Raw genomic sequence first — 25682 nt, 5'->3', positions numbered from 1 at the left:
GATAGCTGCTATTATCCACACTAGTTTGCAGCACTTGCCACGTAGGCAACTTATTTTGCAACTTCTCTTAGCAGAGTGCACTCGTTTTTACACATACGCTCATACACTACATTCTTACTCTTTAAATGAAGGGTTGATTGTTTAGGCACAGAAACAAAATTGAATCTTATTTTTTTAACCTCCCCTCCTCCCCCAATCGAAATTAAGTTTGAAACTAATACTGAAAAGATTATGATGCATTATTGGTACAGTATATGACCTTGCTTTAAACAGCATGTAAACTATTGGTCACTCATTTTCAAAAATGGCAGAACAGAAAGAGAAGAGATCCAGAGAAGAACTATGAAAAATGATTAGTTGCATGGAATGATTTGTTACATGAACCAAGATTTAAAAGATCAGCGCTGTTTAATATAGAGAAGAGCCAAATTAAGGTGACCTGACAGAAGCGCACAAAATATTCAGAAGGTAAATTGGACCTTCCCATTAAAAATCTTTCTCATAATACAAGAACTAAGGGTACATTTACTAAAGTTGAAAGAGATTTATAATGGATAAAATATAACACTTTTACAGGATATACAAATAACCAGTGGAACTCACTGAAAAAAGATATAATTGAAACAAAGACATTTGTAAGAATCAAAAAAGGACAATTTCATTTTCTAGAATGGTCTAAAAATCAACTATTAATGTAAAAATATCATCTGCAGTTACTCAGCCAGAATAAAAAAATTATAGGCATATCAGCCCCTGATAGACAACATAAGCTAATCAATAGTTGCCTGTGATTAGAAGGAAACTTTGCTCATAGAAAAGTGATTGCAACATTTCCAGTTATGTGTTTTCTCTCCATACAATTGAAGTATTTGACACTGGCCACTCTGAGAAACAGGACACTAATCTAGATGAGCTATTGATTCAATCTCCTGAGGCAATTCCTATGTTTCCATGTTGGAAAAAATATTCAAAATCAACATAATTTTCTTGCCTCTTTATAGGCAGGCCTGATACAGGTGTTGATGGTCAAGGTGACCACACCCTCAAATTAGGTCATGTGGTCTCAAACCATCTTCTTTTTATGAAATTCACTGAAAAGTCTTTTGCTCTTTTATTTTCCAAGTTTGAAATCTGTACTGCTTGGTACCGCAGGATCAACTCAGCCCTACAACCTTCTGTGCAGCAAATAGTGCACTAGAACCCTGTGAGTGAGTCTCTGAAAAGAGATCTTAAATATCCAGAATCTGATTGTTCTCCATTAACATTAACATTTCTTATGACACTTCTTTGTAAGATAAGACATGATACATTCATTGTCCATGGCCAAAATTGTCCTTCTCTGCTAGTTGTTGTGCAGTGTACTATAGCTGCTGCCCTCCGCATCATAAAAGACAGTATTTCATTGGTGCAGTATGTATGCTTTCTGTGAAGTGCTTTGGAATCCTTCGGGAGGATAGTCTCAGGGTAGTTGTGAAACATTTATATTGCTACATGGATTCATTCAAGAATTTCTTCTAGAAGAATATCTTTTCCTCATCTTTCTGCATAGAATTGAGTTTAGTATCTTTTGCTTTAAGAATGTCTCCTCTGCATTTTCATCTGAACAAAGGGTGTTTGTAAGAAACTTTATAATTACTGTTATGACTTTTATGGTATGACGCAGGCAATAGTTTATCATAATTTTCTTAACAAAAAATAACAGTGATAACATATTGAATATATTTTTCTTTCGTCTAGTAAAAGTTTAATGCGTGTAAGGAAAGCTTTCTTTCATATAAGGAAGATTAACAGCTTTTTTCCCCCCCATCATCAAATCCTCAGCTAGGAGAGTGTTTCCAGCATACCTGTCTTGTCATGTTTTTCCATCCGTGTCTTTACTTACGCTCTCCAATTCATCCCTCCAGAGTGCTGTGTGAACATTCCAAGGAACGCTGTGAATCTGTGCTTGGGATTGTTGGCCTGCAGTGGCCAGAAGACACAGACTGCATTCAGTTCCCAGATGAAAACTCAGACAACCGAACTTGCCTAACACCCGATGAGGATGTAGAAGGTTGCATGTTATATTCAATATCCAAGTATAAGTATTCTAAATTTGTAGTTTGCTGTAAGTTAGCAATCTCATTTCATACTTTAATACACCCTCTTTACATTACATTATGTCAGGTAGGTAAATTAAATTATCCATATGGCTGATATGCTGTGGAAATGATTCAAAATCAGATTTGGGAGATAGTGGGGTGATATGAGTTAGAATATCAGCATTATGCTTATGATCCCCTCCCCTCTTTAATCTCCCTTTCGTTTGATTAAGATGTAGGTGTCTCCACAGTCTCCTGGTGTTTGCTTGGGATTGGATCACAGATGAAAGCCATTTGTGTCTCGGTCATCTAGCTAAGAAAAATATGATGAGCTATGATGCTTTTTGTTAGTCTCTAAGGTGCTGCAGGACTATTTGTTTTTTAAGAGTTGGGGTTTTTTGGGGGGGGAGGGTTGTATAGGGAAGGTTTCTGAGGCTTCAGCAAAGAGTATAGCTGCATCCAAGGAGTTTACCTGCAGATCACTTGATTGATTGATTCTTAATTCCTGGATTTTGAGATTGCATCAATAAGCAAATCTACCTTTTTTTATATGTTCACAAATGTTATTTGTACACACCTTTGTTATCTCTAGGCTAGGCTGCTGCAGGGTGCATTGCCTGAACTACCCTGGTTAATGCATAATATGATTTAAAGCCTTTTGAGTGGACCAGGACAGTGAGAACATATTACTACCTATATGCCACATACTGCACCAAATGTCTGTGTGCCTAAATCACGGTGAAAGATATGTATGTATCATAAAATAATTTATACCGAGAAACTGGAAGATATAGGAATACATTCAGCCTTAAACTATGTCATGCAGCAATTTGATGGGAGAAAATAATCATCCATTTTTACAGGTTGAACCTCACTGGTCCAGCATCTTCAGGACCTGACTGGTCCCAAACAAAGGGATTTGCCGGACCAGGGGACGTCTCTCCCCTCGAGGCTGTGCTGCCACCAGGCTGCCTGGGACTCTCTCCGGCCCCGCTGCTGCAGGGGTTGGAGCGCCATGGCTAGAGCTCCGCAGCCTGGGCAGAACTCCACAGCTACCTGGCTCTGCAGCCGGCGCAGAGCTCTCTGGCTGCCGCTGGGGCTGGAGTTCCCCAGCTGCAGGAGCCAGAATGTGGCCAGAGCTTCCTGGCTGCCGCTGAGGTCAGAGCTCCCTGGCTGGGGCCAGAACTCCTCGCCCCTTTGCCCCACTCTCTGGGTTCCCAGCTGAGTCACCGTTGCCCCATTATGGCACTCCTGTCCTGCCATCAGACCTCCCTCTTCCTGGGTTCTGTGTTCCATGAACATCTTGATCTATGCCGGACCACAGATATTGCTAGACCAGGGATTCTTGGTTAAGGGAGGTACAACCTGTAGAAGGTACTATATGGGGAAGTACAATCAAATTTCTGGTACAAGATATCCTGGTGAAAATCCTCAGTTGTAGAAAAATAAGGTGATGGTAATCTGCAGTGCATAAATTAACTTCTATCGCTCCTCAGTATGGAGCAGAAACTTTTGATTTTGCGTGGTAGAACTGAATTGGATACATTTTAAAATGTATGTTTTAAGATAGTAGTGAATTGTTTACAGAGTTAAATTCGGTAACAACATTTTTTCATAATCTTCTTTAAAGTCCCTTTCCAGGATGTCTTAGTTAAATTATTAAGACAGAATGTGGCTACTGGGTTAAGTACTTGGCTGTCTATTTCTTAGCTTGTCATTGCCACTATCTGTTAGACGTCCTTATAGAACAAATCACAAGAGAAATGTGTACTGTTACTCTTTTATAAATAGCCTAATAGCTTAGTAAAACAATGCTATCAAAGTTCTCCTTACACTGACTCATAGCTAATATTTCCTATTTGTTTAATGAAAGATTTGCCCCATCTTCCAGTGTTAGAAAGACAAGCCTTCTTTGAAAGTTTAAAATACTGAAATACGTGTTTCAGAAGGACACAACAGCAGAAGAAATGACACTTTTGAAAACCTTTTAAATATCAGTGATTCAGGCTAAAATTTAGGCACATGAATTTTTAGGAAATGCACGGACAAGTCACAGGCAGTAAACAAAATATCACAGCCCTTACTCTGTCCATGAGTTATGCCATAAATGCACCTGGCTAAATCTTGGGGGGAGGGGGAGGCACTGCAGTAGGGGAGTAATTCTGCAAGGAAGGGCACTGCTGCAGGGGGAGCACCACTGTTGGGGAGAGTGCCCCAGGCAGCCATTGCTCTCAGGGGCTGCCAAAGCATCAGCTGTTCTGGTCACCCCAAGGACCACTATCAGGGACCAGCAGTGGCCAATGCAGTTGGCTGTGGGGCCACCCAGGTGGCTGGCAGCAGAGACGCTCCAGCAGTGGCCTGTGTGGTTGTCCCTTGTGTCACCTGAGCAGCAGGCCCCTGAGCCAGCTGCTTGGGCAGCCCTGGGATCAGCCACACTGGCTGCTGCGGAAATGATGAAGGCCATGGAAAGTCATGGAAACTGCAACTTCCACAACTTTCATGGCAGACACAGAGTCCTATTACTGGTAATTATTACAGAACATAGGTGATTTGCCCACTTAAACAAAATCTGGCAAAAACACAACAGTACTGAATCATTTAACCCCTGAAATCAGTTACCTAACAATATGCAGTGAATCTCAGAATAAACTGCTCTAAGACAGCATGTGAACTCAAATGCATTTACTCACAGCAGACTTTAGCCCCAGCAGAGATGGTAAACACAATTATTTTTTGTTTAAAAGAAAGTGGAAACCATTGCTATTTTGTTAAGCTCGTGAGTTTTATTTGTAACTTTTTTTCATATTGCACCTTAAAAGGTTGAATTGTATTAAATGCCTGCAGAGAACCAGCAGAAAAAGGAGGGCTGGGATGTTATTGCTAGAGAGTTCATAGAAGTCAAAGTTCCCTGGCTATAAAATGGGGACAAATAAGTGGATTTTCAAAAAATAAATAAAAAAAACTTAAGGTTTAGGGCCCAGAGTCTCAACAAGATTTCAAAATCCCTTTGAGTGTCTGGGACTTAGGCATTGCATTGTCTAACTTTTACAGACCTCTCCACCCAGTGGCTCCACAGCCCCAGGCTAAGTAGTTAGGTCCTCTTTACAATGCCAGGGAGAGTTAGGTAGCTAAGAATGCAATCCACAAAACCTAGCATGCTGAGCAGTCTTCATAATCTAGCCTCGTCTTTCTCAACCTATTTTTATAAAGTACCCCCTTTAAAAAAAATTGTAAGTACCTCCAGTACCTACAGTTTACAGATACACAAAAAAATTTTCCACCATTTCAACGCATTTGTTTAAACAACTTAATTGTAGCCAGGCAGGCAATGAAATTTTTGGGTGTAAAAAGTACAAAAATAATAAAATGCTGTAAAACTTTAAAAAAAATCAGTTTTCTCCAAATTTCAGTTGTGTTGACGTATCCCCCAGACTTCTCTTGAGTACCCCAAAGGGTCCTCGTACCACTGGTTGAGAAACACTGGCCTAGCCAACAGAAAACGATGAGGACAGTGGTGTGGCCTGAACCTCTGCCCTCCCAAGGTATTAGGCTATATCTGGGCTGGAAAGGAGCTTGGGAGTCTCTCTCATTCTCTGCAGAGTCATTTTTAGTCTGTCTCTGATCCCACATATTTTTATTAATACAAAATGGAACTTCAACAAAAGACTCTGAAAGGGCCCTACACCAAAATATCCCATGGTTCAGTGGTTACAACACTCTCCAGAGAAATAGGAAGCCCAAATTCAAATCCAGATTGCATATCAGGCTGAGGAAGTAACTAGCAACATCTTGTGAGCTGCCTTAACCAGTGGGTCTAAAAGTTATAATGCAGGCCACCAACTTCCCCAGTGTTGTATGTGTATAAGCATACTCAAAGAAGTTTTACTGGATTGGGGCCACAGAAAGATAGGCAGGGGGACCCCTTGTTTGAGGCCTCCACTGGGGCTTAGGCAAGAGACGGGAGCCTAGTTGCCTAGACTGAGGTAACAATGTGAATACTCACTAGTGGAAACCTAGGTTCCTAGGTAGTTAAACGGTGAAAACTCAGCTATCAAGAGACATTAGGTGGCTTCAGGATTATGCAGCAGCTGAGCAGAAGTTTTAAGGATCTCAGTTGCACCTAAATTTTAGGAATATAATATCCTGTTGAATTGGTTAAGTGGTTAAATATAAAGTGATTAAACATAATGTTTAACCAGTTAACCAATTAACACCCTCTGTTGCCGGACTGAAGTGCAGATGGGGTCTGCTCTGGTTGAGCTGGAGCTCCCTTGCCCACAGTGCACCCACACCATGCCTTCCATGGACAAGAACTGCTCTGGCTAGGCTGGAGCACCACTTTGCAGGCGTTGGGTATTGTGGGGCTGCTCATAGCTGCTCACAGCAGGTGGGGGCTGGTCCAGCCCCCACCAGTTAACTGTAATCAGTAAGCCTCACCCATTAAGTTTAAATATTCACATCCCTACTAAATGTTGGACATGGGTATCTAAACCTTTTGTGAATCTAGCCCTTTTGTGAATCTAGTGACGTGGAAGTGAAAGGACAAATTGACTTTTAATGGGACTTTTTTTTTCTAAATCAGTAAGGCACTTCTGAAAATTCTTCCTGGCTACTGTGATGTGTGGGGAATACTTATTAAGGACGCTGATTTTTTTTTTTAAATGACCTGGTAATTGCTAAATATTATTATCCCTTATAAAATCAACACACTGACTGGTTTACCTCTATCTGTTGAACACAATATTAGTGAACAACATAACTAGAAAATTGGTGACTTCAATCCAACAATATCTGCCAATAATGTTGTGAGGTTTGAAACATGAGAGTACATGAAAAGATGGTAGTGGCCTATGGGAAAATCATGAAGTGTAAACCAAATCTTACCCCATCCTCAATATATTCATCAAGGATAGTTTCCATTTCTCTATAGTTTCAACTTAGTATCTAACAGGTTTTGTGGTCCTATCTTTTACCCTTTTTACTCAGTCATAACAATAAATAATAATGGTAATCAAAAAGTACTATGTGATAATTTAAAGTTTTTCAGTCTGCTGAAAGTGCTACATTTTCTGACATTGACAGAGTGCTCACCTAGCCACTTCAAGTGCCGTTCTGGGAGGTGTGTCTTGGCCTCCAGAAGATGTGATGGTCAGGCTGACTGTGAAGATGATAGCGATGAGGACAATTGTGGTAAATAAATAAAATGAGCCAGCTGATCGAATGGCGAGCTGCTGGTGTGTGCAATGTATTTGAAAATTGAGTTTTTAATGTAAAAAGTTTGTGCTGGCCACGTTCTCCTTGCTGTACATCAGCATCACTTGTGAGACCGAAAATATGGAAGTCCTAGTAAGCCTGTTTCTAGACTGTGCAAATATCAGTTGATTTAGGAGGAAATCTTTAATGAGGGTTCAGGCTCAATTCCTCATTATATTGCTCCATCGATACTGATGGAGTTATATTAGGATAAAAAAATGAATGAATGTTGAATCGGACCTGGAATAGTCAAATACAGTTTTAAAAGTTTATATGTCAACATTCTTTTTATGATGGGTTGAACACTGGCTGGAGACCTTCTCATAGTCTAGTCTCTTTTACTGCAATGGGCTCTAACACTATCAAGTTTCAAGAATGTTGTGAATTTGCAGCTGTCAGTTGCCAGCAGTAGGTTCAAGCATGCCACTTGTAATAGCAAATTTTATTTTCAGTTTAATTCCAGAGTTCTTTCCAGGTGAAAAGCAACTTTTACTGCTTAAAAGTGGAGAAAATACTGTGGCTGAGCAACAACAAGGAGCAAATCCTCCCCTAGAAAATAATCTAGTTAATTAACAATTGTTCTGGTTGCTCTCCCTTCAAAATTATTATCATTGACACTTGCTTTTAACTCCTGAAAATGCTAATAGCTATGTATCTATCTTGATTTTAAGGTCTGAAATAGTACTTTGGTACATAAAACAAATTTCTTAAGTAGATTTTTTGGGTCTAGACAAAATGTCACTTGCAATCAACAGAATTTTTATCAGCTTCTATAAATATGGAAGGCTGCATCTGCTAGAAAATTACAGCTGTCACAGTGACATTACATTGACCATGGGTAATTCTGTTACTGAAGAACAGCCAATGCTTTTAGAGCTCTGGAAGTTGCTGTCTGTAGCTCATTCATATTCTTTGTGTGCAGAACAAACTCAAAGAGCATTAAACTTTCCCTGTGTAAATGACTAGCTCAGAATATATTGGATATATTATTTTTGAAGAAAAGAACATACTGTTTTTTATACAATTAGCTCAACAGGCTGTGTTTGAATAATGTATATTTTAGATGCCATAAATAACAGGAAGAGTAGTGGGTATCATGGTAGGACAGTCTGACTCACTATGGGTATGTCTACACTACCCCGCTAGTTCGAACTAGCGGGGGTAATGTAGTCATCCACAGTTGCAAATGAAGCCCGGGATTTGAATTTCCCGGGCTTCATTTGCATGAAGCCGGCCGGCGCCATATTTAAATGCCAGCTAGTTCGAACCCCGTGCCGCGCGGCTACACGCGGCACGGAGTAGCTAGTTCGGATTAGGCTTCTAATCCGAACTAGCTGTACGCCTCGTTCCATGAAATGGTGGTGGTTGACCTCTGGTGCCTCTGGTGAGCTGGCACCACTATATTTAGCTGCACCTCCTCAGCTCTCATTGGCTGTGGATTGCCTTTCCCAGTCAATGGGAGCTGCAATCACTGGCACCTGAGGAGGTGTGGGTAACTATAGCAGTGAAGTCCCTCCAGTGGCTAACTTTGGACAACCAGATACAGCCTGCAGGCTGCTATTTGCCTACCCCTGGATTAGAACAAGGACACCCCAGCATTACTAGTGTAGAACAGTTAGTTCTGTGCAAAGGATAATAAACACTCTTCTGAATATTCCTGACAATCATCAAACCTTACATCAGGTTTGATGATGAGGTAGGCATACAAGACTTCAATCCTAGCAAACATTATGCATACCAGAGAGAAGAGAGGACCCCTATGGACCACCAGCTGTCTCTCTACTTCTAGTTCTACAGAAGAATAGTTGAGACTATATGTATGAACTGATGCTGAGTGCCCAATTATTACTGCATTATTCATATCATCCAGATTGGAACATTTGGACCGGTGTTAACTATCTTCAGTAGAGGGTTCACAATTAAACAACAAACCTAATAATACTGGATCTGATCTTTGGACAAGAGCCTATCAAACCTCACTATGTTGTTAATTGGGAACTCTTAAGTAATCAATATAATTAATTCACTATCAATAAATCGGGCTACACTTGCACCTGGAAGCATGCAGGAAACCAAAAAGGGATTTAGGTACTGATGCTATCTGCCCTTCTAGAAAACAGTTGCACGAGGCGTACAGCTAGTTCGGATTAGAAGCCTAATCCGAACTAGCTACTCCGTGCCGCGTGTAGCCGCGCGGCACGGGGTTCGAACTAGCCGGCATTTAAAAATGGCGCCGGCCGGCTTCATGCAAATGAAGCCCGGGAAATTCAAATCCCGGGCTTCATTTGCAACTGCGGATGACTACATTACCCCCGCTAGTTCAAACTAGCGGGGTAGTGTAGACATACCCTATGTTAGTTTATATCCTGTGACAAGATCTGCCCAAGCCATATACAGCTTCCTCATTCTCAAGCTACCCTGGCTCGAGTGTAAGTTAGAGCAGCCTAAGGCTACCCTTAAGTGACCACATGCAAATTGAAAATTGGCAATACAGCACTGTGCCTTTCCCTTCTCCGATGTGTCCTCTGTGGTTGTATGAGTTGCCTGGTTGTCTTAGGAGCTAGCTCTGCCAGATTCGCTCTAGGTCTAATTTCTCTATTCTACTAGGGATAGCAAATAGATAGCAAAAAGGTGGCAAACAGAAGTACTGTGGATGTGAAAGAGCATAACCTTCAAAATCAGCATTTTGTCATCTACGGTTTTCTGCAGCTTTAGTTCTCACTGTAGTATTGTAGCTGAAATAAAAAAGTCCTGTCATTTAACATTAAGGGCTCAAGTAATAACAATTGCACAATGAATATATCAGTGACAATGAGTTAACACACAATTTTAAATTACACCAAAGGTGAGTTAATACATGAACCCCATTCTCCCATCAAAATCAGGATTTGAGATGGGGGTTGTATACATGTAATTTGAGATGGGGATACGTTTTCCATAAACATTAAATTGAGAAAGTCGTCTTATAACAAATCCTTTTTCTACTGATGCTCATCAAAAAGGACACATTTGGTATGCAGAATAGAACTATGTCTTTTGCTGCAAAACCAGCTGGTATATCCATGGCCAGAGTCATTGAAATATAGACACTGAACTTCTGTTCCAACAGGGTGTCTCTGTTCCATTCAAAGATAAACAATGTTAATGCATTTATGTAGTGTCTTTGGGCGTGACAGTGCACTTGTCAGTAAAACTGCAAAATTTTTAAAAGTAATCAAGGGCAATAGTGAACGGATATATTTAATTAGTCGTAAATTCTTATGCTCAAGCATACTTATGCATAACTTTGGGCCTGTTAACAGTAAGTGCCTGGCAAGCTGGCATTTAAACTTACTGAGTACTAGCCGATGGTATACTAGCTGTCCATGTGAACCCTGCTATAGTGTACTAAAAGTTAATGTTGTACATTGAATAGATCAAATTGCTGTATGAAACCTTTATTGCGCAGCAGCAGTATTAATACACATAGCTACCACACAGCATGGTGCCTGATGGTTTTACAGTATATCACTGGCAGTAGTTTGGTATGGATGTTTTCCTGAGTTAGGGCCTAAATTGATGAAGATAGTATAGGCAAGGGATAAGTAAGAATAATTGGTCAAATTCCTACTCAAAGAGCAATGGAATATTATATATTTCATGCCCATTTGAAGAAATGTTTGCTTTGACAATCATACTTCTATTTCCTGCTCAGTAATGATTATTCTTGATACTTTTTAAATTAGCTATTGAAAATTGACAAAATTTAATGAATTCATGTAGATTTCAATTAAAATGAAAACATAAAAATGATTTATAATCATCAAAGTGATTTGTTCTGACGTTATCAAAATGGAACATTAAGATTTTTGGAAGCTAGATATAGAAGGAGATTCAGGCACCATTTACAAAACAGGAGGAGGAGGTGGTCTCTCTAATTTTTAGCTCAGTGGTTACATTACTCATCTGGGATGTGGGAGACCCAAGTTTGAATTGCTACTCTGAAGCATGGATTTGAATCCTGGTTTCCCCCCTCTCTGGTGAATGCCCATATTGCTCAGGAAATGACATTCTGGGGTACTCTCTCTGTTTCTCCTGTTGAGGCAGTTCTACTTTGAATAACATCCTTGAAGAGTGATTGGAGCAGAGACTGTAACTCAAGTGTTCTTCTCCCTCCTCCCCACCCTCCCACCTTAGTGTCCTAGATAGTGAGCTACAGAGTAACTTGCTTTCTCTTTTTTTGCCCAATGACAATTCAAGTTTCAGGTTGAATAAAATGTTTAGTTTCACCCCAAGCAATTTTTCCAATGTTTAAGTCACCTAATATTTTGAAAAAATTGTGTCAATTTGACCTGAACCAGTTTTTTTCCATTTCTCAGAACTATAAACTAACTGAAAAATCAGCCATACATACAGCTCTAATTGCTAGTAAATGATAAAATGCAACATCTCAGAGCTCTTGTTCTCTGTGTCCAGGTTGTAGAGAAAGAGGTCTTTGGGAATGTCCATCAAACAAGCTCTGTATCCAGCATGCCATGATCTGCGATGGCTTTCCAGATTGTCCTGACAAGATGGATGAAAAGAACTGCTGTAAGTACTTAATCAGGTTGATAGGACTGAATCTAGAATTTTGGGGGCACTAGACAAACTATAAAAGCTGCCCCCTACAAGCATAATGGGCCCACCTCTACCTTTAGCTCCTTATCATTCTCCTTGTTGCTCCAAGTTCTCTCTTTACATTTTGTATCCACCGTCACTCTGGAATCCTTTGCACCTCTCTCTCCTTGGTTCCTCTTCCCACTGCTCTGGCTCCATATCTCCTCCTCCCTCTGTCTCTCCTTACCTGTTCTCTTTCCACTACAGTGCACTTGATGGCTATTTATTACTGGTAGCTCCTTGGCACTTGTTTTTTCCCCTAAAATCCTTGACATCCTTTCATATGGCTGCTTTGATCTTACCTGATCCCAAAACTCTTTGGCCTTTTCATTTCTCACCCTGCTCCCTTTACTCCTTTCTTCCTATATTTCTCACCATATGCAAGGTTGCAGTGAGCATCCATGCAGTGCCAGCAAGAGCATAGGGCTATCCCCAAAACCCCCTTTGGAGCCTGAGTAATGATTGTGTACTGTAACACCTAAGAAATTCTTCCTTCCTGATAGTCAGGAGCTGATGTGAGTTCCTTTTCACACTACACAGCTTATCAGTGGGCTGGGAAGAGGAGGAGGGAGGAGGAGGAGCTACTGAGTGGCAGCTGCTGTACGAGCTTCCATCTTGTTGCTTGTCCTTTCAATGTGTATGTGAAGCCAGTAGTGGAGAATGGGAAATGCTTTTGGCTGCATATGTTGATGGTTCTCTGTTTCATCTGCTTTTAGACAAATCAAGTTCTGTGATCCCATATTTTGTCATTTGATCCACCAAATAGAGGAATGGTGCATGTTAGAGCTGATTGAAAATCTGAATTTCTATCCCCCAGGAAATTCTGATATTTCAGTATTTGTTTTATTTGTTTTCATGCTGATTGTGGAAACCATATTTTAAGTTGAAAAAAAACATTTTGATATATAATTCTTAACCAGCTCTAATGCGTGTTGGAAGGGGCACGTGGACCACCTGTGTAGGGTAAATGCACATGTTTTGCCATGTAGCTGTTTTCTAGAAGGGCAGATAGCATCAATGCAGCTGTTTTCTAGAAGGGCAGATAGCATCAATACCTAAATCCCTTTTTGGTTTCCTGCATGCTTCCAGGTGCAAGTGTAGCCCGATTTATTGATAGTGAATTAATTATATTGATTACTTAAGAGTTCCCAATTAACAACGTAGTGAGGTTTGATAGGCTCTTGTCCAAAGATCAGATCCAGTATTATTAGGTTTGTTGTTTAATTGTGAACCCTCTACTGAAGATAGTTAACACCGGTCCAAATGTTCCAATCTGGATGATATGAATAATGCAGTAATAATTGGGCACTCAGCATCAGTTCATACATATAGTCTCAACTATTCTTCTGTAGAACTAGAAGTAGAGAGACAGCTGGTGGTCCATAGGGGTCCTCTCTTCTCTCTGGTATGCATAATGTTTGCTAGGATTGAAGTCTTGTATGCCTACCTCATCATCAAACCTGATATAAGGTTTGATGACTGTCAGGAATATTCAGAAGAGTGTTTATTATCCTTTGCACAGAACTAACTGTTCTACACTAGTAATGCTGGGGTGTCCTTGTTCTAATCCAGGGGTAGGCAAATAGCAGCCTGCAGGCTGTATCTGGTTGTCCAAAGTTAGCCACTGGAGGGACTTCACTGCTATAGTTACCCGCACCTCCTCAGGTGCCAGTGATTGCAGCTCCCATTGACTGGGAAAGGCAATCCACAGCCAATGAGAGCTGAGGAGGTGCAGCTAAATATAGTGGTGCCAGCTCACCAGAGGTCAACCACCACCATTTCATTGCCCATCCCTGCTCTAATCCATGTTTGTATACTTATTATATCAAATTTATTAGCATATGTCAGATGGTTACTATAACAATTCTGTAGTTAAGCATCTACTGATGGGTCTATCACAAAATACACCAAACTGACATCAGCTGTCTTTTTTGCAGTTATCTCTCATCTGTCTGCAAAAAGTCAACAAAATTATTTATTGCAAAGTTATGTTTTGTGCCGTTCTGTGACCTAATGTCACTGGTAACTTATGGCAAACTAAACAATTTACTTCTGCCAAAGTTCATATCCTTATGCTAGCTGCTTACGTTACTATCTTACAGGTTTAGGTCTGTAGGCTTTTTGCATTTCTCCATTATATCTTAATCTTAATGCACATAAGCTAATTTTGGACTTGGTGTAATCCATAAAATAATACAGAGATTACATAAATCAAGATAGTCGCTAAAGCTCTGGATGTTTTGAAATGTGAATTACTAAGAGCAACTTACATTTTACACGATAAACTGAAGCTTTTCAAATAAGCTGATGTATTGTACCTATGCTACTTACATGGTTCCCATGACGGTGGTGTGATGTCTCAATGTATTCGTTCTCATAATGCCTCTTTGAGAGAGTGAGGTACAGGTTGAATGTCTCTAGTCTGGCACCCTTGGGACTTGACTGGTGCTGAACCAGAGAATTTGCCGAACCATGGGAGGTCAATATTGTTAAAAACACAGAACACTGTTATCCAGGACTGGTGTCTGTAAACAAACTTTATGGGACCCCGGGAAACTTGGCCACACCTATGATAAGTGGACATCCAGCTAACTAAAATCATGCCAGACCACAGATTTTGCCAGGCCAGAGAGTGCTGGATTAAAGAGGTTCAATCTGTACTATTATCTTCATTTTACAGACAGGAACTGAGGAACACCAAGCCTAAATTACTTGCCCTAGGTCCCATCAGGAAATTGAACCTGAGCTTCCTGAGTCCCAGGCAACAATTGTATCATCCTTTGTCTACTCTTGCTGTCAGTCTTGGAGATGAATTATTCAAGAATAGTAGTAGAGCTTCTCAGCTGAGCTGTCTCTGATGCTGGAATTTGCTTCCCTGGGTGCCCTCTTCCTCCTGAGTTTTTTCTCCTTTCTCAGCTGAGGGCTCTCTATCTCTGGAATTTGTTCCTCTTTGAAGCCTGCCAGAGCCAGAGTAGGGAGCTTCATCGCATCATGCAAGATGTGGCTGTTCAGTTTCGCTTTTGCTTGATTTTGCGCATGCATGTGTGTGGGGGGGGCTTTGTTTCTGAGTATACATACTTTTTTCCTGACCTAAAGATATGTGGTTGATAATGTCATGGTGGATAGTATCAGTTTACATATTTTTTTATAGTTTTCATTGTGGATTGGTTGATATATGGTAAGATGGGATTTCCCTGTTGTAAATAAATGCCTGGCTTGTACAGTAATACACTCTATAAACTAACAAGATATATTTAAGAAATCATGCATGATAGTGCTAATTCTTTTCCAGCCTGCTCTGGTGCCCTTGGGGTAAAGTCTGTTAGAGGGACTGGTAATGTGGCATGGCTACCTTTCCTGGGGATTTTGTGATGGCTAGGGGTAGTGGTAAAAAATTCTGGGGACTGTATGTGACCATAAATTGACCTCCGATGATCTTGTGGATACTGGACTAGGATGCAGGAGACCTGAGTTCTGGTCCTGGGTCTGCCACAAGCCTACCTATGTGACCTTGAGCAAGCCTCTCCATGCTTCAGTTCCCCACCTCTGAAATGACAATGATAATATTTTTGAACTTTAGGTATCTCAGGATAAAGGATAAATGTCTAATTAACATGAAATAGCTGGTTGGGTTAGGATTAATGCAATTCAGCAGAAACAAAAACAAAGTTTCCATCTAAAGTTTGTGAAGGACTATAGTGCTGTAATGATAGGGTCATACCTAGAACTCTGTAGGTAGGACACACTGAATCATGTACCCCATCCATGATATTTCCATACACCACTGTCCACTGGTGAGATTTTTCTGACCTCCTCCAAGATCTCCTACGTCTGAGTCCTCCTGTCCACTCCACAGTATATTTTCTGCCTGCTGACTATTTCCCTTCTTCATAAACCTGCTTTGAACTTGACCCTGTGACTTTATCCAGTCAGAACTTAGTATGCATTTGAGAGTCATTTTTTAAATATTATTTTAATATTTGTATTTGTGTCAGCAGCATTTTGCAAGGCAGATGAGCTTGAATGTGCCAGTCATGATTGCGTGCCACGTGAGCTATGGTGCGATGGGCAGCTAGACTGCGTGGACAACTCAGATGAATGGAACTGTGGTAAGTCTCATCTGTGCCATTGGCTGGAAGTGATGTTGTGCATGGTACATGTCATTAAATGGTTGACTTTTTATAACATTTTTCCAAAATGGTGCTGTGAAGAGCTTGGACTAGGATCTTGTTCCAGGAAAGCATGAAAGTCAATACAAACTGTACAGTGGGCAAAGGAGGAAAAAGGAGGTGGCAAGTGTATGGATACTGCAAGGTGCAAGAGGAGATAAGATGAGACAAGTGATATTGTTTGAATGGAGATATGAAGAGCTTTTGAAGTGAGGAGTAAAATTTTGAGCCTGCTGTAAAAAGGCAGAGATTGCAATGAGGAATCTGAAGAATACAAGTGACTTGAGCAGAATGACTAGGGCCCTGATCCTGCACTCATTAAATTCAGTATCAGAATTCCCATTGTCTTCAATGGTGCTGAGAGGAAAATAAGTCTGGCACCTCCATTTTGATGGACTAGAAGTGTGAGAGGAAAATCAGTAGAGAAATCTGGTATTAGCCACCTGCAGTACCAGGGCCCATGAAAGGCCTCATGTTTTTATGTATTATTAAAATGAGAGTTCTCAAAGCTTGGCTATTTGAGTAAGAATTATGTAGGCTCTATACAAACTATAGCAGTATTTGAAGGAAGTAGGCTGTGTGTTGTGGTGTCCTGGCTATATACCCTAACTCCACCAGACAGCAGTTGGTTCCGCTGTGTGATGCAAAGGAAGCTAATTTATTTCTCTCCATGAAAGTAATGCAAATACCACAAAGAAATCAGATGTTTTATGACATATATTTAGTATAAAACAGATATACTATGTTTAGTAAAACAAGTATTCTCTGTTCATAATGCTGAGAAAATACAATGTGCACAGATCTATCAAAATTACTAAGTGGAGAAAAATGTCCTATAAATATGAGTTTGAAGTATTGAGAAGGAGGAATCAAAGATTAATATATAATTTCCTTTTTGGGGAGGTAAAAGCATGGTACTGTAAATAGTAAGTGTTTAATAACTTAATAACAGCACATTAGAGACAGGAAGGCGGATTTTGGCAAGCTCAGAGAGCTGATAGGTAAGGTCCCATGGGAATCAAGACTGAGGGGAAAAACAAGTGAGGAGAGTTGGCAGTTTTTCAAAGGGACATTATTAAGGGCCCAAAAGCAAGCTATTCCACTGCATAGGAAAGATAGAAAATATGGCAAAAGACCTCTGGTATCCCAAAATAGCCGTGCAGTGTAGATGTACCCTAAGTGAGTTAGGATTAATGAAATCTAAGAATAAGTGAGAAGTACAAAGTTTAAATAAAAACAATATGTACTTGGGTGAAAATGTACATAGAAAACTCTTCTGTCAAGAGTTCCTACACAGAGTAGTGCAGTAAGGAGACCTAAGTTTACGCTAGTCCATTTTTGCTCATTAGGAAGTTTTCTTGTGAAGGATCAAAACAAAGGCACACTTCAAGCCAGTAAATAGGTTGGGAAGAGAGATGATGGTAATAATAGAGGATTGTCTTTGTGAGGGAAATATCTATTGATTGTTTTTCTTCTGGAGCAATATAAATTTATCAGAGGCCAGAATCTGATATTGTTCTTATACCAAGTACCATCTGATCCCACAAATGGTCTCATAGATTTCAGTAGGACTACTCATGGAGAGTAAGGCACTATTCAACAAGAGTTAAGTGATCCGTCTAGCCCATGTAAACAAATGATGAGTTACAGTGGTTTTATTTGATCTAAACTGCAGGATGTGTTTCTTGTTTATTATCTTTCATATTGTCTTGTCTAAGATTACCTCGATTCTGATGGCCATTGCTGCCACCTCCTGAATTAAAACTTCATAAAGTATAGAGGAAATAAAAGATAACTGGAACTTGCATTACTGAAAGTTGCTTTTGAAAATTATTCTTATATTTAGAATGTATAATGTAACAAATAGAATACCAACTATCTGCAGAAATAATTTTTACTTTTCTTTTTCTTTGCAGTGACTCTATCTAAAAACACAAGCTCTTTCACATTCCTGACAATTCAAAGGTCAGCGATGAACTACCATGTTTGTGCCGATGAGTGGCAAGAAAATTTAAGCCAACTGGCCTGCAATCAAATGGGTTTAGGGTAAGGTCAGTAGTTTGTAGCATTGCTGAATTTCCCATGGTGATGGGGCAGCAGAGTTAGTTGAATGTGTAGTGGCTATTGTTACTGTGACCTGCGTGAAATTAAACTTAGTATAAAAAGGGGTAGTAAAGAAAAAGGGTAATTGAATTCTGTGAACTCTTAGAAAGCAAACTCTCAATAAAATTCCAACATTACATACAACCTTACAAACACTACACAACTGCAGGGGCAGACTTGCAATCAAAGTAGGCCTGGGAAATGGGTTGAGAACAGCCCTCCCCATGACGTCACCCGTGTGCCCATCTCCCTTTCCCTGAGTCCAGGGCCGGCTCTAGGATTTTTGCCGCCACAAGCAAAACATTTCCCCCCCCCCTTTTTTTTGTTCTGGGGAGGGTGTGCATGCAGATTGTCCTTACACTGCTTGCCGGGGGCGTATACACAAATGCTGCTTGTGTAGCTTCCTGGGGGGTGGGGCGCGCGCTCCGGGGGGAGCCCAAACCCCAGGGCATTTTCATCTCCTAGGAGAGCGCCAGGGACTCCCCACGTGAGGACAATGGGAGGGCAGGTTCATCCACAGCAAGTCAGTTAAAGCATGCAGCTGTTCACATCCCTTAGTGCTGGAGTCCTGGTCCCACTCCTCACTCTGCAAAGGGATTTTATTATTAGAAGCCTTCTAATCACTCAGATTCCAACCCCAACACATAAGCTGTCCAACCTTGGTGTCCATGGACAAGAATCAGCCTTACTATACAATGAAACAGTTCAAAGGGATTAAGAGAACTTTTGTTTCAACTCTCCAGCTCAACTGTCCAAAACAAGACAGGCACCAGACAACAAAACTCCACTAGCCTAGGACCTATTCCATGCGCACAGCCCTGTGCTTTCTCCTTCGGGGACGGACCAAATAGCCTCTGAAGCAGGGTGGATTAATTTAAATAGCTTTGACTTAAATCTCTAATTTTAATCATGATTTAAACCGGCAAGCAGAAAACCATGGTTTTAAATAAGCAATTAATCATTTAAATTAAACTTTTAAAATATTTTCCTAAAGGATGGTTGAGTCTTATTGATTAGCAACCTTTAAAACATGTTGATTTACAACTAAATATAAACTTTATGCCAAACTCCATCCCCGCCTTCCTCATTCCCACCTCTTCTTTCAAGCCTTCTCCTAGCACAACCCCCTCCCCCCTCTAGCTCCCAATGCCCTTACCCTCTCCCCTCCCAACATCACCCTGTCCCCCCTCCCACTGACACCTCCCCTCCTGCCCTTTTCCTCATTGTCTCCACTTGGCCCCCTGTCCACCCTGTCCCTTGATGCCTTCCCCTTTCTTCTCCTGACCTGCCCCCCTCTCCTCAGCACAAGCCCCTTCTTCTCCCACCTCTTCCCCCTATTTTTCCCCCTTCCCCTCCCCCACCTTCTGCCTTCCAGTTTGTGGGGCTGAAGTCTGTGATTGGGCTCAGAAGTCCCTGCAGTCCTGGCCCCAGCTGCTTCCGGGGCTCCAGATCACGTGCTGGGCCTGGAACTGGGCTGCATGGTGCTAATTTTACTGAAGTCCCCGCACCAGCTTTGGCTCCCATTAGCAGGAACATGAGGGTGGGGGGAAGTTCCCCCCCCCCCCCGATCCGCCATGCGGAGCATGGCTGTGTAAGCGGGTCCGTACCAGAGGCATAGTGAGGGTGTTGCAAAGGCCAAATTTGTTACTATGGATCGTATTATGTCCTTTTATAGAAACTTCGTATACTTTTACAGAACATAGAAACTTTACAGAACATTAAGCCTTTTTAAATAGAAACCTTAGAATATATCCATGAGAATTTTAAAAAGGGTTTTATCTAACAGTCCATTTCCCCAGTCAGAGCCATGTCATCGTCATAAAAAGGAAGGATGGATCCTGATGGCTGTTCCCTGTGTGTGGACTACTGCACCCTAAACAAAGTTACTATGAAAAAAATGTTACCCGCTACCTTGATCCCAGAACTAGATCAAGCAAGAATGGCCTTATTGGTCACCATGCTAGATGTCAGAATCTGTTCAGGGGCCTAACAGAAAACTGCATTTTGAATATGATAGGTGTGGATGAGTAGTGGGGTGCGATCACCCCTTACCAGCCAGGCGGGGGGTTCAGCGAACCCCTTCATCTCTTGGATGGGTTCCTGGTCCCAGGACCGGGAATCCCAGGCAAGGGGGTTGGGTGCGATCACCCTCTCTCTGCCGAGCAGGGGGGATTCAACAGACCCGCCGTCTATACCCTGGCTCAGAGTGGAGGCCCTAGACCCTGCGTTTTGGCCCCTTCGAGGGGCCCCTCGGCTGACTTTTGCCCGGTCAGCTCGCTAGCACCGGTGCACGTTTGCGGGGGTTTCGGGATTGCGGGGGCTGTAAGGAAGAGGACGTTAGGGGGAAGGGGACCCGGGCCCGCCCTCACTGGGTCCCAGCCCGGGGCCCTAAGTGCAGGGGCTTGCCATCGCCCCTGCACGACAGACGGGGGAGTTTACTCCCAAAACGCGTCTGTCCACGGGCGCCACCCGGGCCCCACCCCGGCCCGCTTCCTCCCTTCCCTTGGCCCTCGGGGCCTGCCTGCCGGTCCCTTGTGCCTACCGGGAGTCTGCTGCTGGGTGCTCCTGGGGATCTGCTCCCCCGTGCCTCGTCCTGGCTGGGTCACTCCCTGCTTGAGTGGTGGGGGTTGCCTCATCCAGTTCCAGGCTCTGCGCTAGCTGCTGCCTGCAGGGGTTGTCCCGGGACACCCTGGGCCAGGGGTGGGCCGCCTGCCGGTCTCGGGAGTGCCTCCGGTCTGTCCTTCGCCTCGGGCCTCTTCTGCCTGCCGTGGAGGAGATTGCCCCCCCCCCCCGCCTCCATGCTGGCGGGCCCTTTTGAAATGGCCCGCCCCTTCTTGCGCATCGCCGTGGTCTTGGACAGTGAATTGAGGTCTATTGTGATCTTTTTTTTCATAACATCCTCTGTAGGCATATACTTTACAGTAATCTTGTAAACTTCCTGGCATAGGGCTATTCCTGGGTTACCCGCTTATGACAATCATTCTTAAGCCTATGACATAGTAGGCTAAACTAAAATCTTACAGGCCTCGGCCTGTAGGCCTTGCATTCCAGCCATACTTTATGTATCTTTCTAATACCCACTCATCACTCCTACATACTTATCAATCTATTGTTCAAGCATCTTATTGATCTTTTCTAATTGGCCATCTGTCTGATGGTGATGTGTGATGGATTCATGGGCTGGACTTCGTGGAAGGAAAACTCATCCTGTCAGAACCTTGGAAGCTTCAGTCGGTAATAAGATTTGGGGAGGCCATGGAGGCAGAGCATATGTGTAACTAGAAGGTATGCAGTAGTTTCCGCATGTGCACAGTACAAAATTGCCTATTTTGGTGACTTGGTCCAGAACAGTCAATATGGTGTTAGACCTTCAGATTCAGGTAGTTCCCCTGTTTAAAAAAAAAAAAATCAAGAGTAATATATAACCAGGGCCAGGAAAGGGTCTCAGGTTGGCATCAGGCAGCCAAAAGTCCTGCTCTGGAAGAGTTCTGTGCAAGCACAGATGTTGCAGGATCTGATGTATGACTGAATGTCATCCTGCATCACGATACATGTACAGCCCTTTCAGTCTTGGGGAACCCATTGGGATATATAGGCAGCCATTGACATAGAGGAGGTTGTTGGCCCAGGAATAATAGCAAAAATGGCACTGGGAAGACCCTCATTGGAAAAAGTTATGAGTTTTTAAAAAGGATTAATTAGGATTGCTCAAAGCATGGTGAGGAAGTCCAAGGGTCCAGACCCACAAATTAAATGGTGTGGTTTTAACGTGCAAGATGGCAATTCTTTGGGGTTAGTGGGTTCTGTATAGTATTCCCCTTTTCTTCAGAGATCATCAGCCTAATTCATTTTGTCTGGATCATACATGTCTGACACTGAATATTGAGAAGCATAGGGCCAGACACAACTGCTGCTGATTCAGCCATGATGGCAAATAACTCCTTGTCTACTATTTCATAATTGCATAGATTTTTGACTATTTCTGTACGTTGGGGGGATGTTTTCAGAGAACTATCCATGATAAACTCCAAGACCTCTTTCTTGAGTAGTATTAGATAATTTAGACTCCATAATTTTGTATGTTTAATTTTGATTACTTTTTCCATTGTGCGTTACTTTGCGCTTATCAACATTGAATTTCATGTGCCATTTTGTTGGCCATTCATCTAATTTAGTGACACCCTTTTGTAACTCTTTGCAGTCAGCTTTGTACTTAACTTCCTCAACTTTCTTCCCCTTGGATTGGATCTCCTGATTTTTTGGACCTTTGTTTAAACTCTGACTGCCAATCTCGATTACATGACCACTAGGCATTATAAAGAGCAGGGGTGAGGTCTAAGGCATTTTTGACACCTGACAATCATCTGACACAGCCATATTTTAGGTCTATATTATGCAGCCTGGGCCTAATTCTTCAGCACCCTGAAACTTGTATACTCACTTATGCTTGGGCTGAGTGTAAAATGCTACCAAACCACTCCTAAGTAGCAAGGGAGTGTAGCCTCCCTCAGAAACTGATATGGAGAGCCATCTGCCCCTGATGGGCAGAACCCAGAAGGCATAGGCCATCATGCTGGAAGTGGAAGGACAGGAACTGGATGTATAGGCGTTGGGCCCTGAAAGACAATTGAGCAGGAAATAACAATGCCTTTCTAAATGTTGGTGGATGTGTTTGGTTGTTTTTTATATGATTGAAAATTACATTAACTGCAAGCAAGTGAACAGAATTTAATGAAAACGAAATGGGGTTCTGTTAGATGAATTTAGCAAATGGTTCATAATATACATAACATTTCTGAATGGCAGCTTCTAAAACAATCACTTTGAAAATATACATGTAATAAACTTACCCTCTGTTAGCTGGAGCAACATAAAAGGTAACCCAGTTCTGCCTATTGTACTTAACTCAGGCTATTTGCCTGACTGCCAGTCATTACTAATCCCATTCAGATGGTATTTTTCCCACAATTTGTCACAGCACAACATAGTGATGTGCTATGATGTTGTGGGAAACTGTATGTTGCACTTGTGAAAGAGAAGAAAGGATTGTCTCAATATCTTTGGTAAGTAGATTTGTGCAATGTCCATTGCTCAAACAACTCAGTGTGCTTTTTGTTTTGAAGTTCATATGTTTTTCCCTACTGTGAAAAGAATGTTAAACATGAAATGACCAATTGTTTATAATGCTACCATGCTGACCTTCTCATTGCATGAGGGTTAGCTGATACCTAAAGATGTGCATTCTCTACTGAATTGCAAGAATAGTAGATGCCTAGATACATATAGTTAGTTATAGTTTTCATTTGTCATTTGTCTGATCAAAATATTCTTATGTATTTGGAAATCCACATCTGCTGCTCAGGCAGTGATAAAACAACCACAGTCTATTCAAAGTTGAAGTCTACCAACAGCAAGTTTCTAGCAGGTATTTCTATTTAGCAACTCTCTGGAAACTGCATGGAACAGTCTCCATTCCTTCCCCTATGCTAGGATGAGATAGCAAATGCAACTATGGTAAACTATAGTAACCTGCTGTGAAATACAAAGGAATAATATGCTCAGTATGCAAGTGGGAGAGCTACAGGAGGAGATGGCTAGGCTGAGGAACATCCATGTCCATGAGGAATTCCTCAAGAAGTATTCATGTGGAAACATCCATGGCCAAGGAAACTATCCAGTTAGAAAAGACTACTGGCACACAGCTGTGGGAGGAGGAGATGGCTCTGTCTTAAGGAGGACACTGGCAGCTGGTTACTTCTGGCAACAGGCAGTTCTCCACTCTTGCTCCCACTCCACCCACAATGGTTCTGTAGAACTGTTATGCTGCCCTGACAATGAAAGATGAGGAATCACCCCTAAGGTGGAAGAGGAGAAGCCATGTATCCCAAGGCTTGGAGTTCTGCAGCTACTATGCCCAGGAGGAAGCCTAGGATAGTGGTGGATGGGAGATACGCTTCTGAGGGGGACCAAGACAACCCTGCCAGGAGCTGCTGACTGCCAGGAGCTCAAATCCAAGACATTATGGAGGGATTGTTAAAAAGCATGTGGCCATCTGACTATTACTCCGTGCTCGTCATACATGTGGGCACTAAATATACTGTGAAGTGTGACCCTCAGCAGATCAGAAGTGTCTATAGAGGTCTGGGAGTACGGGTGAAGGAGTTCGGGGCACTGGTGGTGGTCTCTTCAATCCTTCCAGTCAAAGGTAGGGGGTCTAGGCAGAGATAGATGCATCCTAGATTGAATTCCTGGCTGCAAAGATGATGTCTCCAGGAAGCGCACTTGTCACCAAATCTTTCCAGAGTAAGTATAGCCTTAGTTACTTTCAGAGCATCCAAATTGATGGTGTCCCTTTAATGGTAGTGAACAGATATAAATAAGAAGCACAAATTAGCTACAGTCTGTTTTATCTTATTGCAATGGCACAGTCTTTGGGGTAATATAAACTTGCATCCATCAACTGACATGATAGTGTTCAAGCTTAAAAATATATTTTTCTGAATTGCATATAAATTATATATGTGGTGAAAACTACACAGTGGATAAAACACCACTCATAAAATTTTGAAGCATTGGAAAAGTTGCTCATGGCAGATTCTTCATACAAAGAAGATAGGTAAAAAATGTTAGACAAAATGTTTTTGTGAACATTGTTGAAGGAAACATATGGGGAAATAAGAAAATACTGGGAATTAATAGGAGGAGACAGCTGTGTCTGTTTACCATAAGCAGACACAGGAGGGAGAAGCTGCTTGCTGCAGAAGACCCTTCATTTGTTGAGGCAAGAACTGTTTTAAAAGTGCTTATTAGCAACCACTACGCTGTATGCTGGCTAGTCGATCATGGAGTGAAAATTGTTTAATATGCCCAGAGGAGGTGAAGAGAGAGAAACCATACAATGGATAGGATCCAAGGGCAGGACCTCAGAGTCTGTCTAATTCTGCCAGTCTTATTGAGAGTATTTCCATATGGTAGCACCGACAACTATTGCCAAAAATCATGTTTAGTTGAACATCAACAACTTGTATAGCAATCTAACCCATGGGTTCTACCTGTTTTAAACTACTTTAAAAGTTGTATAGCTCAGATTAAAAAATAGATTTTGCAGGCAGCCTAATGCCATATTCTGCCATATGAGAAGGATTCAGGAGCAATCTCTAAGCCCTTTGACATTTTTCCTGATTTTCTTTCTTGTTCTTTCTTCCATTGGCTGTAATCCAAAATTTTACTTACTGTCAACTTTAGGGGATGCAGACCTGGAAAACAAACTCACTGCTGACACAGAGCATGATGTATTGTTAAGTATTATGGCTAATAGATGGTTCTTTAGAGGTAAACTGTGAGGTGTCAGGAGCCATTTATGAGATATGCCCTCTCATTCATATAGCAATTAAAACATATCAAAGACAGCAACTTATTCAGTGACTATGCAGGGAGAGCTGCT

General features: G+C 41.7%; 1 protein-coding gene across 7 annotated transcripts in view; it reads left to right on the top strand.

The window, feature by feature from the left end:
- The window catches only part of CORIN (corin, serine peptidase), a 221622-nt gene that overhangs the window by 170085 nt on the left and 25855 nt on the right, over positions 1-25682 (top strand). For all 7 annotated transcript variants that reach the window (XM_075930473.2, XM_089777859.1, XM_075930476.2 and 4 more), the window contains 5 exons: positions 1905-2050; positions 7161-7268; positions 11787-11900; positions 15965-16075; positions 18052-18181. In XM_075930473.2, the coding sequence (XP_075786588.1) occupies positions 1905-2050; positions 7161-7268; positions 11787-11900; positions 15965-16075; positions 18052-18181 (609 nt within the window). The remainder of the gene's footprint in view (positions 1-1904; positions 2051-7160; positions 7269-11786; positions 11901-15964; positions 16076-18051; positions 18182-25682) is intronic.

This window comes from Pelodiscus sinensis, chromosome 4 (genome assembly GCF_052426305.1).
Source record: "Pelodiscus sinensis isolate ZL-2025 chromosome 4, ASM5242630v1, whole genome shotgun sequence".
Taxonomy (NCBI): domain Eukaryota; kingdom Metazoa; phylum Chordata; order Testudines; family Trionychidae; genus Pelodiscus; species Pelodiscus sinensis.
This window is presented reverse-complemented; position numbering and strand designations above follow the sequence as displayed.